General features: G+C 46.6%; 1 protein-coding gene and 1 long non-coding RNA gene across 4 annotated transcripts in view; one reads left to right on the plus strand and one right to left on the minus strand.

The window, feature by feature from the left end:
• The window catches only part of ABHD2 (abhydrolase domain containing 2, acylglycerol lipase), a 104,424-nt gene that overhangs the window by 15,562 nt on the left and 70,531 nt on the right, over positions 1-18,331 (plus strand). For all 3 annotated transcript variants that reach the window (XM_008687771.2, XM_040642785.1, XM_008687770.2), the window contains exons 2-3: positions 9,099-9,197; positions 11,439-11,638. In XM_008687771.2, the coding sequence (XP_008685993.1) occupies positions 11,445-11,638 (194 nt within the window). In that variant the 5' untranslated portion in view covers positions 9,099-9,197; positions 11,439-11,444. The remainder of the gene's footprint in view (positions 1-9,098; positions 9,198-11,438; positions 11,639-18,331) is intronic.
• LOC103660174 lies at positions 15,939-18,318 on the minus strand. Its single transcript, XR_005838064.1, has 2 exons — positions 16,452-18,318; positions 15,939-16,358 (listed from the first exon to the last, which is right to left on the minus strand). It is a non-coding gene; the product is annotated as an uncharacterized LOC103660174 (long non-coding RNA).

Below are 18,331 nucleotides of genomic sequence, written 5' to 3' on the forward strand. Positions count from 1 at the left end.
AAGTTTTTGTTTTGTTTTGTTTTGTTTTTTAACTCATGACCCTGAGATCAAAACCTGAGCCGAGATCAAGAGTCAGACGCTTAACCGACCGAGCCACCCAGGCGCCCTAGAGTATAGGTGTTTTAACACGATGCATACAGCTATCGGATATCTTCATTAAAGTGTCTGTCCTTTTAGGAAATTCTAGTCTCTCCATAGAGGAAACACCTGGATTATGATTTTTTGTTTGTTCTCAGGTAAGGATTGAACGGCTTCCCTGTGGGAGAGAAAACAGTTTTGCTGGCGATTTTCCCAAGTGCTTTACCCCTTCGTCCCCAGTGGGAAGGAGGGCACTGTTTCAGCAGGGTTGCTCACTAAGGGGAGAGGCCAGCCTCCTGTCTGTATTTGAGTAAGGACCTGTAAAAGTGCTCAGTTAAATGTGCGTGCTTAACTGTGACTCAATCTCCAGCTATTTTTAGGTTAGTGATTTTCTTTCGGGAAAACTCGTGGGTTAGTAGCCATTCCTGACATTTAAATGTGAGGTTCGCATTTGCTCGCATAGGGTAACTTTCCTCTTACCAGGAACTTGTAGGACATTTTCCAAAATTTCAGCAGGTTGCGTGTGCGACCCTATGACTTTGTGGAAGAATATGGTTAAATTGAACAGTTAACACATGAGTGAGTTTACACAAAGAGGCAGTCTCAAGGCCTGAATTGTGGCCGTGACTGAGAACAATGTTAACATAAATGTATTGAGTTATCTGTAAATTCCTCCCCTTCTCTTTTTTCAAATTGTGTGTGACTTCAGATAGGCCCTTCATTTCGTAACACCTGGTTTGTGAGAGCTGTTCACTAGATCACCAAGGGGCTTTCTCCTTCCTTGCGGCCTTGTGTCCCTCCCTTCAGCCACTTCCCAGCGCCATCACACAGCGTGCCAAACAGCCACCCTGTCTGATTTGTGAAGGACATCGAGTCGAGGTCTGCAGTGCTCACTATTCAGAAATAAGTAAACTTCTCGTGCCATCTGTTGGAAACAGGATTGGCCCCATCATTGCCGGGGCTCTCCATCACTTCGGGCTTGAGGTGGTTACCCTGAGGTCTCCTCCAACAGAACCTTCCTTGGGAGAATAGGCACATGCTGAGAGGTGGTTCTGTGAGGTGCTGGCAGAGGGGCTCACCCAAGGCATTGAAACCTCACTGTGAGCGAGAACGGGGCCTGAGTCAGCCCAGGCTGTCTGAAGGGCACAGTTCTGGGTAGACCCGGATGTCCCTTGGTGCCTTCTGGCCATGCCTCTGACTCGTCCCAGCCCCGTGGCAGTGAGTGGATGGCTGGGTTTTTCTCTGCTCTGGGCTTGTTTCTCTCCTGCTGTGGAGTTGCTTTTCATTTATTTTATTTTATTTTATTTTATTTTATTTTATTTTATTTTATTTTATTTTATTATTTTTTATTTTATTTTATTTTATTTTATTTTATTTTATTTTATTTTATTTTATTTTATTTTATTTTATTTTATTTTATTTTATTTTATTTTATTTTCGTGGAGTTGCTTTTCATTTATTTTATTTTATTTTATTTTATTTTATTTTATTTTATTTTATTTTATTATTTTTTTCTTCTCTAACTGCTCTGACTTCTTCAGTTAAATGGCACATAAAGTGGGGGAGAAACTGGCCCTCTTCTTCCCTGCTTTCTCCATCTAGGGTCAACTACATTTTTCTAAGCTGCCACCACCAAGGCCAACGGATTGGGGTGACGTGAGGTTTTCGTCACCAGTGTGCTGTGGCCTTCTGCTGTCCTCCTGACACTACTCACGGGGCTGTTTTGAGGAGCAGAGCCTGTCAGAGGTTTCCAGGGCTGGCCTAGGTTCTTATTTCAGGGCATTGAAGAGGTGTGTCAGCAGAGCCAAGCCAGGCAAGAGTAGGTTTACCTGCAGGAAGGGGTGGGGGTGAGGAGACAGCCCCTTTTGTGGGAAAGGAGGGACCCCCACACACACCAGCCCGAGAGCGAGGGCTCCGGGCTGTGCACTGCCAGAACCCCTTTTAGCACAGAAACAAGAACGCATCTTGGAACTGTTAACAAAACTTGGTGAAGAACATTTACTATCCAGTGATTCACTAAGTTTAACATGGTTCCGGGTTAGAAGAATCAAGAAGAGTGTGTCCTGGGGGTAATTTCAGACTTGTTGGAGGAGGCCCACCCAGTCAGCCAGCCAGTTACTTTGTTGTCATCGAAGTAACCCCTCACTGTACCTCTGTGTCAGGTGGGGAAGAATATCGTTTGGGGTAACCTCTGCCAGATCGGGGAGTTTACTAAGGAAAACTGGAGGAGAGCTTAGTAGTGCTGATGGCACAGCAAATATTTGGGGGCACTTACCGTCTGCCAGGAGTGTTATAAAATACCATCTCTGTGTCAACGCGGTCAGCCTGCAGCAAGGACAAGCTCCGCAACTGGTGGGGCCAGGATCTGACACTGGGCCATCTCACTGCGGGGCCCGGTGCTAAACGAAATCCCCACGCACACCAGAGTCCAATGGGAATAGAGGAATTCTTGAGGAGTTTGCTTCGGTTTGGTTTTCCTTAAGAGGTTTTTGCCGTGGGACCCACAGAAGTACTGAAGCTTATTCGTCAGGTCCTCTTGGGTTCCAGGGGTGGGAGACACCCCCTCCCCAGATGCCTGTCTCAGGGCTTCCAGAAGTCACTGGTACTAGGAGAGGAAAGGGAGGTCTGACAGCTGAATCACAGAGGCAAAGAAGCCAAGCCAATAAATATTTGTGCACAGAATCCATTTGTATTGTGTCAATAAAGTAGCCTGTGAGTGTTCTCGTCAGTTAGCTGCTTGGGGTCCGAATTGGCTGGAGCTTGTCTGGGTAACAAGGAACCTTTCAAGAGGACGTGGCAGAGGGTCTCTTCGGCCTGGAAAGACAGAGGGGGGGAGCTACGGAGTCCTGAGAGGTAATTTGGGCATATTCTCTCACAGTTCTGAGCAAGGCTGAAATCAAGGTGTCGTCAAGGTGGGTTCCTTCCCGAGGGCTCGGAGGGACAGTCTGTTCCATGCCTTGTTCCTCATTTCTCTGGGTCGGTGGCAATGCATGGCATTCCTTGTCTGGGCGATGCTCCGCCCCAGTCTCTACTTCCACCTTTAAAAGTTCTTCCCTGCATGTCTGTGACTCTGTTTAAACTTCCCGGTCCTTACAAGGACACCAGTCAGGGGGTTAGGGCCAACTCTAATCAGTGTGACCCCATCGTAACTTAATTACATGTGCCAAGGACTGATTTCCAAAGGAGGTCACATTCACAGGTCCCAGGAGGATGTAAATTTTGGGGGGGACACCGTGCATCCCATTACACCATGTAATGAATTTTCTGTGTTTGAGGTCTCTGCTCGGTTTTTTCTTTCTTTCCTTACTGTAAGTTTTGTATCGTCAGTGAACATTAATATTCTGAGGCTGAAATCATCGCTCACCCATGCAGGTGGAAGGAATTTGACAGAATCATTGGCATAAATGGCACAGCTGAAAATGTATAACTGTTTAACTTACTTGAAGGAAGAACCAAGGCCATGAGGGTTGTCGTTCTTGGGAGGTTGGTTGTTAATGGGCCACAAAGTAAGCTGGCAGGCGGGGGGCTGTCTCTTGTTACGGAGCACACAGAGTTTTTCCTGTGCTCTCTAGCCAAGGACTGCAATTCTATCCCTAGAATCTCAGAAATTTTGAGCTGTAGGAGACCTTTGGCATCATCTACTTCTAACCTAATCCTCTCATTTTACTGGTGAGGGCTTTAGGGCCCAGAGAGGTTAAGTGACTTATTCAAGGTCACTGGCTAGGAAGGAGCAGGGCAGGCCAGGTCTCAGAACCCGAAGGCTGGAGCTTCTCCCAGCCCAGGGGCCCCATCTCTCCCTGCATCTGTGTCTCCATCTCAAAATAATACCCTTAGCCATGGGAGAGCAGTGGGACGCCTGGGCCCTCGCATTGGTGGAAAGACTAGTCCAGCACGTCCTAGAGACTAAGGCACTGCTGAAGGTTCCTTTATGGGTGGGCATTTGCGGCACCTTGCACCTTGGGTTTCCTTGTTAATGCGAGACTACACGTGGAATTTTAACTATCAATCACAGCATGTTATGAGTACATCCACTTATAAAATGACCGGTGGGAGAAGGAGAGGTGTGCGGCTCTCTGGTATGCGGTGAGCCCAGCCCTTCCTTTCGAGGACGTGGAGGTGGGGTGGGGGTTGGGGCAATGCTTCCTTTCCGTCTTGCACACACCCAGCCCCCCTGCTATTCTGTGTGCCTTCTCTTCCCCACCTGGGCTGCCTGATGTTCATATTAACCGGATTTTGCCAGCCCAGAAAAGGGAGAGGGGGCACACAAAATAGTACAATGGCAGCTTACTTTGTTACGTCTGGAACAAGTTCAGAATATTAATATTTTGTGGCAGGTCGAACTTGGAAAGAGAGAACACCATAAAATCAAATGCAGCAAGATAAATTAAAATGAATGTCAAGGGTTTTGTTCTGAAATTGCCAGTTAATTAATGCCTGGTTTTATACACACACACACACATATATGTATTTAATATATGTATTAAATATGTATTTGTAATTCATATAAACTGTACATACACACGTACACACTCTTTCTCACACTTACACGTTTCTTCTAAATCCTATACTCAAGTCCCAGTTGTAGACCTAGCTGCTCCATAAGTCTTTCCCAGCTTAATTTTTTCCTAGACAAATTTATTCTTGTCCCCAAGTTTGTAAAGTAGAAATAGCCTTAAGATAAACTTCTTTTCGAACCCTCATGCAGTGTTGGCAGGAATGCAAACTGGTGCAGCCACTGTGGAAAACAGTATGGAGCTTCCACAAAAAGTTAAAAATAGAACTACCCTATGATCCACTAATCGCCCTACTATTTAACCCCAAAATACAAAAACACTAATTCAAAGGGATACACGCACCCCTTTGTTTATTGCAACATTATCTGTAATAGCCAAGATATGGAAGCAGCCCAAGTGTCCATCAGTAGTTGAATGGATAAAGAACATGTGGTATAGATGTATATACAATGAAATATTACTCAGCCATTGAAAAGAATGAACTCTGGCCATTTGCAACGACATGAATGGAGCTAGAGAGTATTATGCTAAGTGAAAGGTCAGTCAGAGAAACACAAATACCATATGACTTCACTCGTGTGGAATTTAAGAAACAAAACAAACAAACAAAGAAAAAAAAGAAAGAGACAAACCAAGAAACAGACTCTTAATTGTAGAGAACACAGTGACGGTGACCAGCAGGGAGGTGGGCGGTTGGCTGGGTGAAATAGGGGATAGGGACCAAGGAGGGCACTTGTGATGAGCACTGGGTGTTGTAGGGAAGTGTTGAGTCACTATATTGTACACCTGAAACTAATATCACACTGTATGTGAACTATACTGAAATTAAAATAAAATTTTTTTTAAAAATTAACTTCTTTTCTCCCCAGTTAAAATGAGAAATCTACTTCATTGTGGTCCAACTCAGTATGTAGCCTAGTGCTGGGCACATAGTAGGTGGCTGGGTTCTTGAGCTACTGAAGGTGACGGGAGGTGGCCCTGGGACATGTGGTAGAACTGCTCTGCTTCTTGGGACTTGAGGTTCAAGCCTCGGATCAAGGGTGCGTATTTGGACAGTAATAATTACAAATCTGTCATAGGATTGCCTTCGCTGAACTGAATTCAATTTAAAACCCTTGGCGTTTTTTGAGGGTTGAGGAAATTAATTCTCTACTGCATTTGCTATTAAAAAACGTTGTAGGAGGACATTGCCTATCACATCACTCAAGGTCCCCTTATATAAAGTCCCGCAGCCGTGTTTGGTTTTTTTTTTTTTTTTTTTTTTTTTTAGTGATTCTGTGCCAGAAAAGCCCTGCTTCCCCTTCGTATCTTCATGCTTTCTGGGATAAGAGCACAATACACGTTACCTTTCTTTCCACTTTGGAGAGCCAGGGGTTTGACTGGGTTTCCCTCTTTGCTTTTGTAGTCAGAAAGCTCAGGTCCGTTCTAGGCTTACTCACATCCATAATTGTTGTGTGTGTTGACAGAGGTATTTTTCTTGTCTAGATGTTCATAATTCCTTCTTAGATTTTGTTAGTTGCTATTTTAAGGCTTTTTTTTTTTTTTAAAGATTTTATTTATTTATTCGACAGAGATAGAGACAGCCATCGAGAGAGGGAACACAAGCAGGGGGAGTGGGGGAGGAAGAAGCAGGCTCATAGCGGAAGAGCCTGATGTGGGGCTCGATCCCATAACGCCGGGATCACGCCCTGAGCCGAAGGCAGACGCCTAACCGCTGTGCCACCCAGGCGCCCCCAAGGCTTGTTTTCTAAGAACGGTATTATCAGTATGAATTTTGGGAAAGAAAGAAAAAAGAAAAATTACCTGTCCTCTAATGACCCAGTGATTGTAGCATCCAGAAAGATTTGAGTATATAATATTTCCATCTGTATCGTTAGAAATTACAGACTAGGGGCGCCTGGGTGGCTCAGTCAGTTAAGCGTCCATCTCGTGGTTTCAGCTCAGGTTGTGGTCTCGGGGTCAAGCCCCACATCAGGCTCTGCACTCAGTGCAGAGTCTGCTTGTCCCCCTTCCTCTGCTTCTCTCCCCACTCACACGCTCGCTCTCTCTCAAATAAATAAATGAATAAATAAATAAATAAATAATAGCTTTTTAAAAAAATTGCAGACTAGAAGAGTCTAGAGGTAACAGTGGCTTACACATGCAAAGGATTATTTTCTCCCATAAAAGACACCCAGAGGTAGGCAGGCAGTCTGGGTCTGACATGGTGGTCCCATGAAATCATCAGGGACCCCAGACTTCTGTCTTTCTACTATGCAGTCCTCTTAATGTGACTCCTAGAGCAAACTCAAGGTCACTTCATGGCCCAAGATCGCTGCTGGGGTTGCAGCGACATCATCTGCATTCCAGGGATACATGAAGGGAAAAGAGTGGAGGAAGAGTTAACCTCCTGCCTTTTAAGGAGGCTTCAGAGAAATCAGACCAGCACCTTCAGAATTGGTTAGAATTTGGTCACATGGACTCATCTACCTGCAAGGGCAGCTGGGAGCTATAGTTTTTTCCAGTGAGGCAGGCCCATTTTACAGGTCTCTGTTACTAGGAAGAAGGAGAGACTTTTGGGAAGCAGTCAGCCATCTGCCACGTTTCTGGGTTGTTCTACATGCATATCCATTCAGCGTTTTGTTGAAACCGTCTCAAATGGTTTGTGGAAAAACTCAAGGTGTAGATAAACATCAGCGTGAATAACAACAAAACGTATCCCATTTTATGTACCACTCTGTCTTTCCATAATTTTTTCTGTGAATTTAGCATTTATAAATATGCTGATTAGTATATGTTTTGAATATTCGGTCAGTACAGGCTTATTCAGGGCCAGAGGGATCTTAACACAGGCTTCTCCAAGGGTCGCATATTCGATGGCCGCAGGAACCACTCCAGCACCATGAATGATTGGAGGGGAGCTTTTGCTGTTGCGGACCACGATAGGGAGTGGTGGGGACTGTGGCAGTGCAAAGGTCGCAGGCCCAGTCTGGAGGGGGCAGCCGCCTCTCAGCTCCATCCATTGTTGCCAAGTGAGAACGCAAGTTCCGTGTTGCCAAATCTTCCGATTTTTTTTTTCAAGAGAAACCAGAAATTCAGATTTTTATCTGAAGTCCCGTGGTGTTTATAACTTGGCAGCTAATGAACTTAATTTTTTTAAATGCTAGTCAAGCACAATGCTATCCCATGGGCTGCTGATTTAGGGTCTTTGGGCTGTTCAGTCCTTGTTTTCCAGTTGGCAGCCGAGCCCCGGAAAGGTCAAGTGCCTTGTGATGTGGCTGGAGACTTTGCTCTTTGGTCCCCACCTCAACAAAGCCTGGTCTTCTGTGGCTAATTTGGCTCTGCATATGAAGAAATAATAAAAGTTTGGGGTTGAACAAGAGTACTCTGAGGGTTATTTGTGTCTCCCCTTCGAGTGGCTTTCCTTTCCTTTTGAGTCGTTTTGATGTGGCGGAAGCAGAGAATGCCGGGCCCGGATCCCAGCTCTGCTCTCACCACTGTGTGACTTTGGGCGAGGCGCTCGTGTCTCCTCTGTGTCTTCTGTCCCATCGGTTTTCTTTCTTGCCTGCTTCTCTCTCTCTCTCTTTACTTTTCCTCCTTAACAAATAGCACAGCATGGTGGTGAAGAGGAGGGCTTCTGAAGCCAGATATGAATCCTGGTTTCTCGACCTACTAGCTGGGTGGCCTTGGGCAAGTCCCTCGGATTTCCTATGCCTCAGTTTCCTCGTCTGTGAAATGGGGATAATGCTAGTGCTGGCTCCACAGGGTGCAGTAAGGATGGCATGGGCAAAATAGCACAGACAGGGCTTGGTGCATACAGGTAGTGCTGTATAAACACCAGCTGTCCCCTCCACCCCCACCCCTTTCTGTTTTCTGCTTTGGAAGCCATGCATTTGCACCACAGTGGGCCCGGCTCTGGGTCCCCACTCACAGAGAGCACTTTTAGCTCCTGGCACCCCCTCCACAGCCAGCCCCCGGCCCCCAGCCCCAATCCGGACCTGGCAGGCACTGTGGCTTCCCACTCCAGGCTTTCAGCGCTGTTCTGCTCCCAGGGCCGGGCTTCCGAGCCCGTCCGTGCTCACATCCTTCTCTCTCCAGCTCACATTTCATCTGTCACTGCTCTGTGTTTGGGAGACTAGGTGTGCGTCCCCCACTGCTGTCTTGACCTCAGGCCTTGCTAATAAGTTATTTCCTCCATCGCCCAGATGATACCGCTCAGGCGTTTCTGGAGATGACGTTATAAGATAAAGTGTGAAAGCCCTATGGGTTTGCGTTAGCCAGAGTTCTGAACGCCGCAGATAACTCATCCTGGAAAGCGGAGAGCCTGTCAGTGTATGGCTCCACAAGACGTCCCCCGGCAGCTTTGCTCAGATGGCCAAGTGGCCAAGAGTGTGGCGTTATGTGTTAATGAAAGAAATGGTCTTTCTCCCCAAAGACTGGAAATGAAGAGCCATTTAGACTGTGCTTTTATTTTAATTAAATTGCTTCTTTCTCATCCTTTAGAATGTGACCATCCGATCTTTTCAGCTTTTAGGTTAACTTGAATAAGAGACCTGACCTGAGCGGCCCGGCTGTGCAACCCTTCAAGGACAGCTCGTATTTGCAGCAGAGGAACAAGGGACATAGGTATGTATGGGCCACACTTTTATTTCTGTTTCTCCTCCTCACTTCCCCTTATGTTAGGAAGTAGTGAGAGGAAGTGGAGAGGGAGGGAGGGACTTCTTTTTTTAATTCCATAAAATTTCAATTCTTGACCAACAAGGAAATTGGGAAAGCCACCTGCTGCGTTTCTCGGTTCTCTTTCCAACAAAGGGGACGGAAAGAGCAGGTTACCAGAGTCATGTCAGAGAGATTTGGAAATCCTGCTGGATCTTGTTTGGGGCCCTTCACTCACTAGACTTAAAAATCCATACTAACGAACAGCAGCATCTTGGATATTTATCTCTGTCGGTTTGACTGGCTTAGGTGGCAGGGCTCCCGTAAGGTGGGAGACCAGAGCTGTAGGGGAAACCCATGGAATACTTCGGGTGCCGTGTACATTTTTAGGCCACACGCCCCTTGGGAGAACCTGATTAAATCTGCAGATTGTCGATCACAGGGTCATGAGATAGAGTCCCATGTCGGGCTCTGTGCTTAGTGAGGAGTCTGCTTGAGATTCTCTCTCTTCCTCTGCCCCTCCCCAGAGCACATGTGCTCGCTTGCGCGCTCGCTCTCTCTCCCTCTCAAATAAATCTTTAAATCTGCAGATATTTGCCACAGAAAACCACATACACACAAGCCTTCACATATAATTTCGGGGGGTTCCTGGACCCTAGAACTCCATAGGGAACCCACAGACCCCAAGTGAAGAATCCTGTTTTGGGGGTTTATAAGTAGCCAGGCTTTAGGGGACATGGCCCCAGGAGTGCGGTGACACGTCTCCAGAAGTTAGGTGTTAAGGCAATTGTCAGATCATAAAGGTTCAAAGGTTGATATAGTTGAAAGTATATTTTGATTCAAAATCGAGTTGGGTACATTTTTAAAATTATTTTCTTGCCCCGATGGTGGAAGGCTAGCTGAGCCCTGATTTTTGATTGCCTTTCCTCACTCAGTTGGAACATCTGCCAGAGGTCATCGGCAGCGTGTTCGGTCCCGTGTTTGCCAACGTCACCTTGACCTTAGGAAAGGGTTTCTCGGACCCCACTGGCCTCGCTGAAGGTCTCTAGAGAGTTCATTTGGTCATGCCCCACACACGTTTTTGGGAGATTGTTTTGTCTTGCCCGTTCTGGCTGCACTGTGGGCCACCAGAGTTCTCATGCTGACTGTTTTTAGCAGAGGCTACTTGACACCGTTCCAGGGAAGCTGTTGCCATAGCTACCTTGGCTGTGAGTTACCATTTTCTTCTTTGCGTTAAGCTCGTGGTTTCGCTGATTTTTAAGGTAACAGCTAATGTTCTGTTTTGCTGCTAAGCAGCAAGGAAAAGACTGGATTTTTGTTGCTATTGCTTTTGTTGTTGTTGATGTTTGGTTTTGTGTGTTTGGAAGGGGTGTGTGTAGGGCTGTGTGTGTGTGTGTGTGTGTGTGTGTGTTGTATATAAGGTAAAGCTACCTCACAAGATCAAATAGCAGGAGAGCTTGGGGAAAAGCCAGGCCTGCATACATGTGTTCTGCACTCCCAATTTTTAATTTTGGTCTGGATTTTGGACTAATGGTTATTGTCAGGTACCTTCAGTGAGGAAAGCAATTGGCCAAGTTCCATTTCACACCGCCTGAAACCCAGGCTCAAGGATCGCTGTCCCTTGGGCTGAGTTGGAACTTGACTCCAGCACCGGGGCTGCCCTCTCCCCCGCCACCAGGAGCAGATGGCAGAGTCAGGCCCAGCTTGCTTTGTCTCCTCCTGCTCTGACAGTGGGGGGTGGGGGGGGTTGCGGTGGGCAGTGTGGTCACACCTGCGGGCAGTAGCGGTCCCGCGCACGTCTCTGTCCCGGGCTGTAAACATGATGCTTCACACACACCTGGTGCAGAGCCACTTCCGGCTGCCAGCCCACGGAAGCCAGTGGGCCACCTCTAGTCCAGCTTGAGCCTCTTTGGCTGGACTTCTTTCTCCTGCTGCCGAAGGATGCTATGCTCAGCATTTTCTAATTTGCTTATCTTAGAAGTGCTCATTCGGTTTAAAACAAAACAAAACCTTACCCAGTTTACCAGTGCACGAGACTGTTCGTGGTTTGGGTTGTTGCCAGTCCACTGAGGGGGCTTGAATCACCCTGTGGGTGGCCCTATGGACATACACCAATTGCGACATGTCGCCATGGGCTTTGCCTCTTGGTGTGGGGGGCTCCACCCCTCCTCACTGTACTTCTAACCCTAGACGTGTGCTTTTGCTCCGCAGGTCAAGATGAATGCCATGCTAGAGACCCCCGAGCTCCCGGCCGTGTTTGACGGGGTGAAGCTGGCTGCCGTGGCTGCCGTGTTGTATGTGATCGTCCGCTGTTTGAATCTGAAGAGCCCCACAGCCCCGCCTGACCTCTACTTCCAGGACTCGGGGCTCTCACGCTTTCTGCTCAAGTCCTGTCCTCTTCTGACCAAAGAGTGAGTAGACCCCACACCTGCTTATGCCCACCCGCCGATCTGCTGGGCTGGTGCAGTGTTCAAAGAAGAATCTTCTCCACGTTGTGTCCTTAAGGCATCCATGTAAAGTCGAGTCACTGGCGTTAAAATAGCCACAGTCTCAGTGCAAACCTGGTGCTTGACTCCTGGAGGGTAGGGGACAGGGTGAGCTCTTTGTTGCCTGGAAACATCCCTTCCTCCACACGGTGGTGTCAGCATCCATGGCATGGGCCTTGCAGAAAGCAGTCGTCATTTTTAGGTAGATACAGAAAACTTAGGCTGTGTTCTAGCCCTTTCTCAAGTGTATTGTTGCCAGTCCTAGGGCAGAGGAACCATCCTTACCTAATAGAATTAATTCGCAAAAAAAAGCACAGATGTACTGGTTGGGTACTCTCCATCTGCGTTACTGAAAAATGTACTGAACGTCGGCTCAGAGAATACTTGAAATGCGAGTGACCCGGGTTTCCCTGCGAAGCCTCAGGACTGTATTTTCAAGGTGGCGAGGGTGGGCACTGTTTCTGTGAGAGGAAACATAGTGGTGAAGTAACGGGAATCTACACTCCCTGTCACCGCTGTTTTCAAGAGGTGTGTGGTTAAATTTTTCCATGTTGATGTCCTTTGAATAAATCTGTCTTCCCTCAGGGCTCAGGCCAAGCCTGGGGCACGAAGCATTCCCTACTCTCCTGGGTCTGAATTCCTTCCTCCTTGCTCATTATTGCTGCTTCCCTGTTTGTGCCTCTTTATGCCATTCTGCGGGCGTGGCTTAGGATGGGAGCCGCTTCTAGAACTGTCTTACTAAGCAGTGTCCCTTCAGCCTGAGGACTAAACTCAGTGGAGAGTAGGAGGAGCTCTCCCCCTCTCCTGATATAACCTTTCACCCCCTCTAGGGGGTTGGTGACATCAGGTAAATGATTCTCTTCTAAGAGTGGACAAGTGGGCAGCAGACACATCTGAGAGTTTGGGTTCTTGCTTTATCCTGTGCCGTTGTCTAGTTGATTTTTACATGCTCTTAGCCAGGGGCAAAGAGCTGCCATCATTGCTTTGGGTGTTTGGGGTGTTCACATGGAGTTTGTTTACTTTTAACAGCGATGCCGGGACTCAAAAGTTATTATCAAGTGGAGAGTGATGTGTTAACTCTGTCACGTTGCCTAATACTTGTGGGGAGTGCCATGTACGGTGTAAATGTCATCATGTTGACTTTGGAACTGCCCGTGCTGGGGGGTCTTCACGTCACCGCTGGGGTAGAGTAGCCCACAACCGGGCGTTAGACCAGCGTTCTCCTTCAGCAGTGTTTGCACTGAAAAAGCTCCTCACCTAACAGGGGTTCACAGAATCTGTATGCTTTCCATATCGGCCGGCATCTTTCTTCAGTACTTAATTTAGAGAATTCACTAGTCCTGATGGGCAAGTGACATTTGCACCTATTCTCATATTGAGTGGGACCCAGCTAGACCCAAGTTCCTTGGCTATCTCATTTTTAGAGAACAAAGCGAAAGTGTTGGGTCAATATGTAAGTTAATAATGTAGCTAAATGCAAAGTTCTACCCAGTATGGGTTCCTGAGTAACTAGGAGAAGCCATGGAAGGGCTGCTGTTGTCTGGGCTCCAGAAATAAATGTCACGGACGGTTTGATCCCATACTAATTGTTCAAAGTAAAAAAAAAAAAAAAAGTTGATTATGGCAGGTTTTTACCTCTTTTCATGTCTTCCTTTAAAAAACAACCCAGCAGGGGTGCCTGGGTGGCACAGCGGTTAAGCGTCTGCCTTCGGCTCAGGGCGTGATCCCGGCGTTGTGGGATCGAGCCCCACATCAGGCTCCTCCGCTATGAGCCTGCTTCTTCCTCTCCCACTCCCCCTGCTTGTGTTCCCTCTCTCGCTGGCTGTCTCTATCTCTGTCAAATAAATAAATAAAATCTTTAAAAAAAAAAACTCAGAAACATTAAATCTAACAGTTCTCTTTGCTCTTTTTCCTCCCTGGCACACTCTCTCCCTGAGCCTAAGGTATGGCCCCACATGACTCTGTTGAGATGGCCCCACCCAGCCCCACCCACTGTCCTGGTGTGGAAGTGTGTCCCTGGCCACAGATCTCCTGGAACCTCGTGGTGGTGTCCACCACTGCACCACCCCTGTCGTTAACCAGTCACCAGCTCCCTCCTGGTAAAACCCAAATTAGGGGAGGATGGAGATCAGCCTCAGCTATGGTTTGAAAGTAGGTGCAAAGGGACAAGTTGCCTAGAAACTATTTCCTTCCAAGACCCATCCCTTTGAGAATAGGACCAGCCTCCTTTGAGCATGTTGGAACATTACTTACACAGCTAAATTCTAAATGTCCAAGCGCTCTGACTTGAACATGACAAATGATCAAAGGACAAAAGGATTCACTTTTTCCCCTCCATCTTTTAACTAACCTCTTTTTTTTTTTTTAATTTTTTTTTTTAAGTAGTGTCCACACTGGAGCCCAGCATGGGGCTCAAACTCAGGACCCTGAGCTCAAGACCTGAGCTGAGATCAAGAGTTGGATGCTGAACCAGCTGAGCCACCCAGACGCCCCAACTAACCTCTTTTTTTTTTTTTAGGTTCTAATTTTAGGAATAACTATATCCTGCACTCATTTAGCCTATCAGCAGAATGTTTTCACGTTACCCTCTTTTCTTGTCGTTCCTGCATTTGAAATTTGTTGCGTGTCTCTCGTAGACATTATTCATTTAAGCTTCTTAATGGCTTTGAGATTGGACTCATTTTTCCTCTCATTTTGAGGAAACTTCCCAGAAGCAGAGAGGGTAACGGAACCCAGCATTCGTCCCCCTCTTACCCGTGGGGAGGTGGACAGACACCTCTCAGGGTGCAGAGGAGAGAAGTGAGCAGAGAGCAGTAAGGGGCCAGCCCGGGATGAGAGTCTTTAGCAGGACTAGCCCCAAAGTGGCCTTCCAATTCCCACGTGACCCTCTTTCTATTTTAATCACTCTGTCGGAAGCCACTGTCCTTGATGTTCTTTCTCTGTGTCACATTTCTGTAACAGCCTCCCATATATTTGAAGCCGAGGGCAGGAAACATGTCTGTTATGGGTAAAAGTGCTTCTCCTGAGACTCTGAAGATTTTTTTTCCTAGAGGAAGCCTGTCTGCAGCCATCACAAACAATTGTCTGGGCTAGAAAGTTCAGTTAACTGATTTACCGCAAGCTAATGGTGTTACTCAATGACCCTGACTGAATGCTGCCTGTTATTATGACGTATGTGTGGAATCAGAGCATATCCCCCTGCTGTTCTGGTATAGAAAAAGCCGATGAAAGGTGAAGATTGAAAACATGTTATGAGAATAAAGATTTTTTCCCTCCCTTCCAGCATTAAAGTTAGTTTTTTACTCTGTTTTAAGATAATCTATCCAAAGATACATTAGAAATGCATCTTTTAATGTCTGGAGGAAAACTTTGCTTCCATGGGATGATGTGTCTCTTGTTCACTTAGCAACAGATCAATATTTACCTAGTGATTCACTTTTTTTGTTCTCAAGACATGTTTGCTTTCTGTGGAACAAGGAGACTAAAGCTTGGTTCAGAAATTATGAGAAAATCTAGATGATGCTACAAATCCCCACTTTTTTCTGAATTAAAAATTTAATGCATATTCATTTTCTAAAACTGAAAAATAAAGCACATGAAAATCATCTATAATTCTCCTACTCAGAGATATATCCCATTATTACTTAGGTGATCATCCCTTTGGGTCTTTTTCTTCTACAGATACTCCCTCTCACCCGCCCAAATCAGGGGTCTGTATAGTGTTGGGTGGCCTGCTCTATGCCGTGGACACTTGCCCACAGTGCTATGTATGTTCTAACATTTGGTTTTTAATAGCTGCTGAATTCTGTCAACCATTCAAATTTCCTAATGGCTTTTGGCAGCAGCGGTGTAGAGAAAAAGCCTTGAATTGAAATCTGGACTAGAATGGAAACCTAGGCCTTCTACTTCTAAACTAGCCATGGAAAACTGGACCAAGTGACAGCCCTCCGGGCCCTTGGTTTCCTCCTGTGTAAATTGAAACAGGCAGAGCTCCCGTGATGCCCATTAGCACGAGTAACCTGAGTCTAGTACCACTGTTATCACCGAGCATCAGATAAGTCTGCTTAGATGATGGGGTCGTGGCTACAGAGTAAGGACAAGAACCGGAAGAGAAGGTCCTTGAGTATCTTCCCTCTCCTGTTTCCATCCCCCGTGTTCTAGGACAAGCTGGCACTAGCCCTCTTCGACTTTCGGGGTTTTTTAAAGAACCTTTTTCCCCTGGTCTCTTTTGTACATACATGTTTATTATTTAACAACATTGATTGATACTATACAAACTGTTTGGCAACTTGAAAATTTCAATTAGAAACATATCGTGTAAAAAATTCCATTGATAACTTGTAATGCCATTTCATCGTATAAAGCATCATAACATGTTTAACCACTTTCCTATTTTATTGGGCATTTGTTTTTCCATTTTTACATCTTTGTAATTATAACCATTGCTGTGGTGGAGGCCTGTATAGATGTGATTGCTTCCTAGAGTAAATTCTTGTTAATATATTTGCTATTTAAAAAGATGTGATCAGTTTAAGGAATTTTATATATATTGCCGAACTGTTTTCCAGAGGAATCTTTACAGGTTATAATCTCAGCAGCGTAGCTGGTTTCTCTTTTCTTCATATTTTAGCCTGTGTTTTCTCATCTGCAAAACAGGAATAATGATAGTAATACAATTCTTCCCCACTTCCTGGCGTGTTGGGAAAACAGATTGCCGTACTTTGTGAAAATGGCTTACATAAAGAATTAGAGGCTTGAAGTTCCAAGGTCCTGGTGGAGTTTTTTTCCAATAACCTGCCGTGTTCCTTCAGACTCTCTGGGAGTTGCCCCTCCATCATTGACTTCTTCTGTGCTAGACAACGAGCCAATCACTTTACATTCAGTACAAACAAGAGATAGAGTCTGAAAAGGCGATACTGTGACCCACTCAACAAGTCAGCTTCTGCAATCACATCTCTTATTAATCTACTTTATCCTTAAAGCTCTGCATGCCTTATTAGTTGGAAATCACATCTCCCCTCCCAGATTTTCCAGCCTGCTCTGTGTGAGGCCCAGAAAAACCCAAAGGGTTTTGTCATCTAAAGGAGGGGCATGGGCTGGTCCCTCTCTTTCTGTGCTCTAAATACAAAGGGTATTTTGAGCTATCATTTGCATATAGTACAATGCACAAACCTTAAGTATACAGTTGAGGACCTTTTGCATATGTATGTACCTGTGTAAGTACCACTCCCTCGGGCTTTTCCAGGAGTGTCCTGAGTCACCTCCCGGCCTCTACCCCACCCATGTGTCACAATACCACTTGAATTGACTTCCTCAAGCAGGCCGCACCCAACACACACTGCAGGGTGACGCCAGCCTACTTGTCCGCCTGGTCACCTGCTCCCACTGCCCATTGAGTGCCGGCCTCCTGAGCTCCTGCCCCGGGCTATTCCCAAATCCCCTCCTTTCTCTCTCCACAAAAGTGCCTCTTCTGTAAGAAAACCTTAGCGTCTATTCTGAGAAACTGTCCCTGATTTCTCCCCCTTCCTCTTAAGTCAGAATGAGCCCCTCTTCCTTCTTCCTGCCTGTGTGTTTCCCCAGCTTGTGGCTTCTGTGTCCATTTAGCACATCCTAAACCGCACTGCTCCCTCCCGCTCACAGGATTGTTGTTTCGGTCTTAAATGAAAGCAGGGCAACCCCAGATATGCACAAAGGCAGTTTGCAGCCTCCACCCTTCCCTTGGGCCTCGTTGAAGCTTCCATCACCAGGCCCTGGTGAGGAAGTGAAGATAGGAAGCAGGTGCCCCATCTCTGGAAGCCTGCTGTTGAAATTTATATATTCCCTGCGGGAAGCCAGGCTTCTGGTTTTTCACTCCTGAGCAAGCCTGTGTGTGCGGGTCATGGTCTAGCTAAAGATGAGGGCATTTAGGAGGGGCGTGGTGGGGTGCTTACCTAATAGACAAGCCGAGAAACAGATCGGTGAGGTGCTTTCACTGGGCACAGGAGACATCCAGGAGCCTCTGCAGGGTCTGGGCAAGGGAAGCAGTGGGATCAGAACCCCAGCCACATGCTTGTGGGCCCTTTCTGTCCTAGAGAATAAACCGTACTAGCTGTCATCTGCAACCAGCTGCCGCCTGTATTCAGAAGAGCTGGGTGTTACTGTTCTCCGTGGGGGTGAGAGGTACCTGAGACATGGGGGTGAGGGCCCCACCCATTCCAAACCGATCATGCGTGGTGCCCCTCCCTGGGCATTTCCTCTTTGAGGCTGCTTCAGACACTCGGAAGAGAATGGCAGAAAAACACCGTGACCCTTCCAGAGACGGTTCATGGGGTTTGTGTTCTGTGCTTTCCCCAGTTTCTTCTCACTCACTGGAGTGCAAACTCCAAACAAGAATCCTGTTGAACTGTTGTGCTCCTCATAATTAGTCCCCATGTTTGATTCCCTGCCATGAGTCTTGGTTAACCAACATCCGAGGATCTACTCCTCCGATCCCATTGTTGGAGGTATTAAAGAAGGATGTGTGGGGGTTTTTTGTGTTGACTGTTCGTTTGTTTGTTTGTTTTAGAGAGGGTTGGAGAGGGGTAGAGGGAGAGAGAGAATCTTAAGCAGGCTCCACGCCCAGTGTGGAGTCCAGCACAG

Source organism: Ursus maritimus, unplaced genomic scaffold (genome assembly GCF_017311325.1).
Source record: "Ursus maritimus isolate PB19 unplaced genomic scaffold, ASM1731132v1 scaffold_27, whole genome shotgun sequence".
NCBI lineage: Eukaryota > Metazoa > Chordata > Mammalia > Carnivora > Ursidae > Ursus > Ursus maritimus.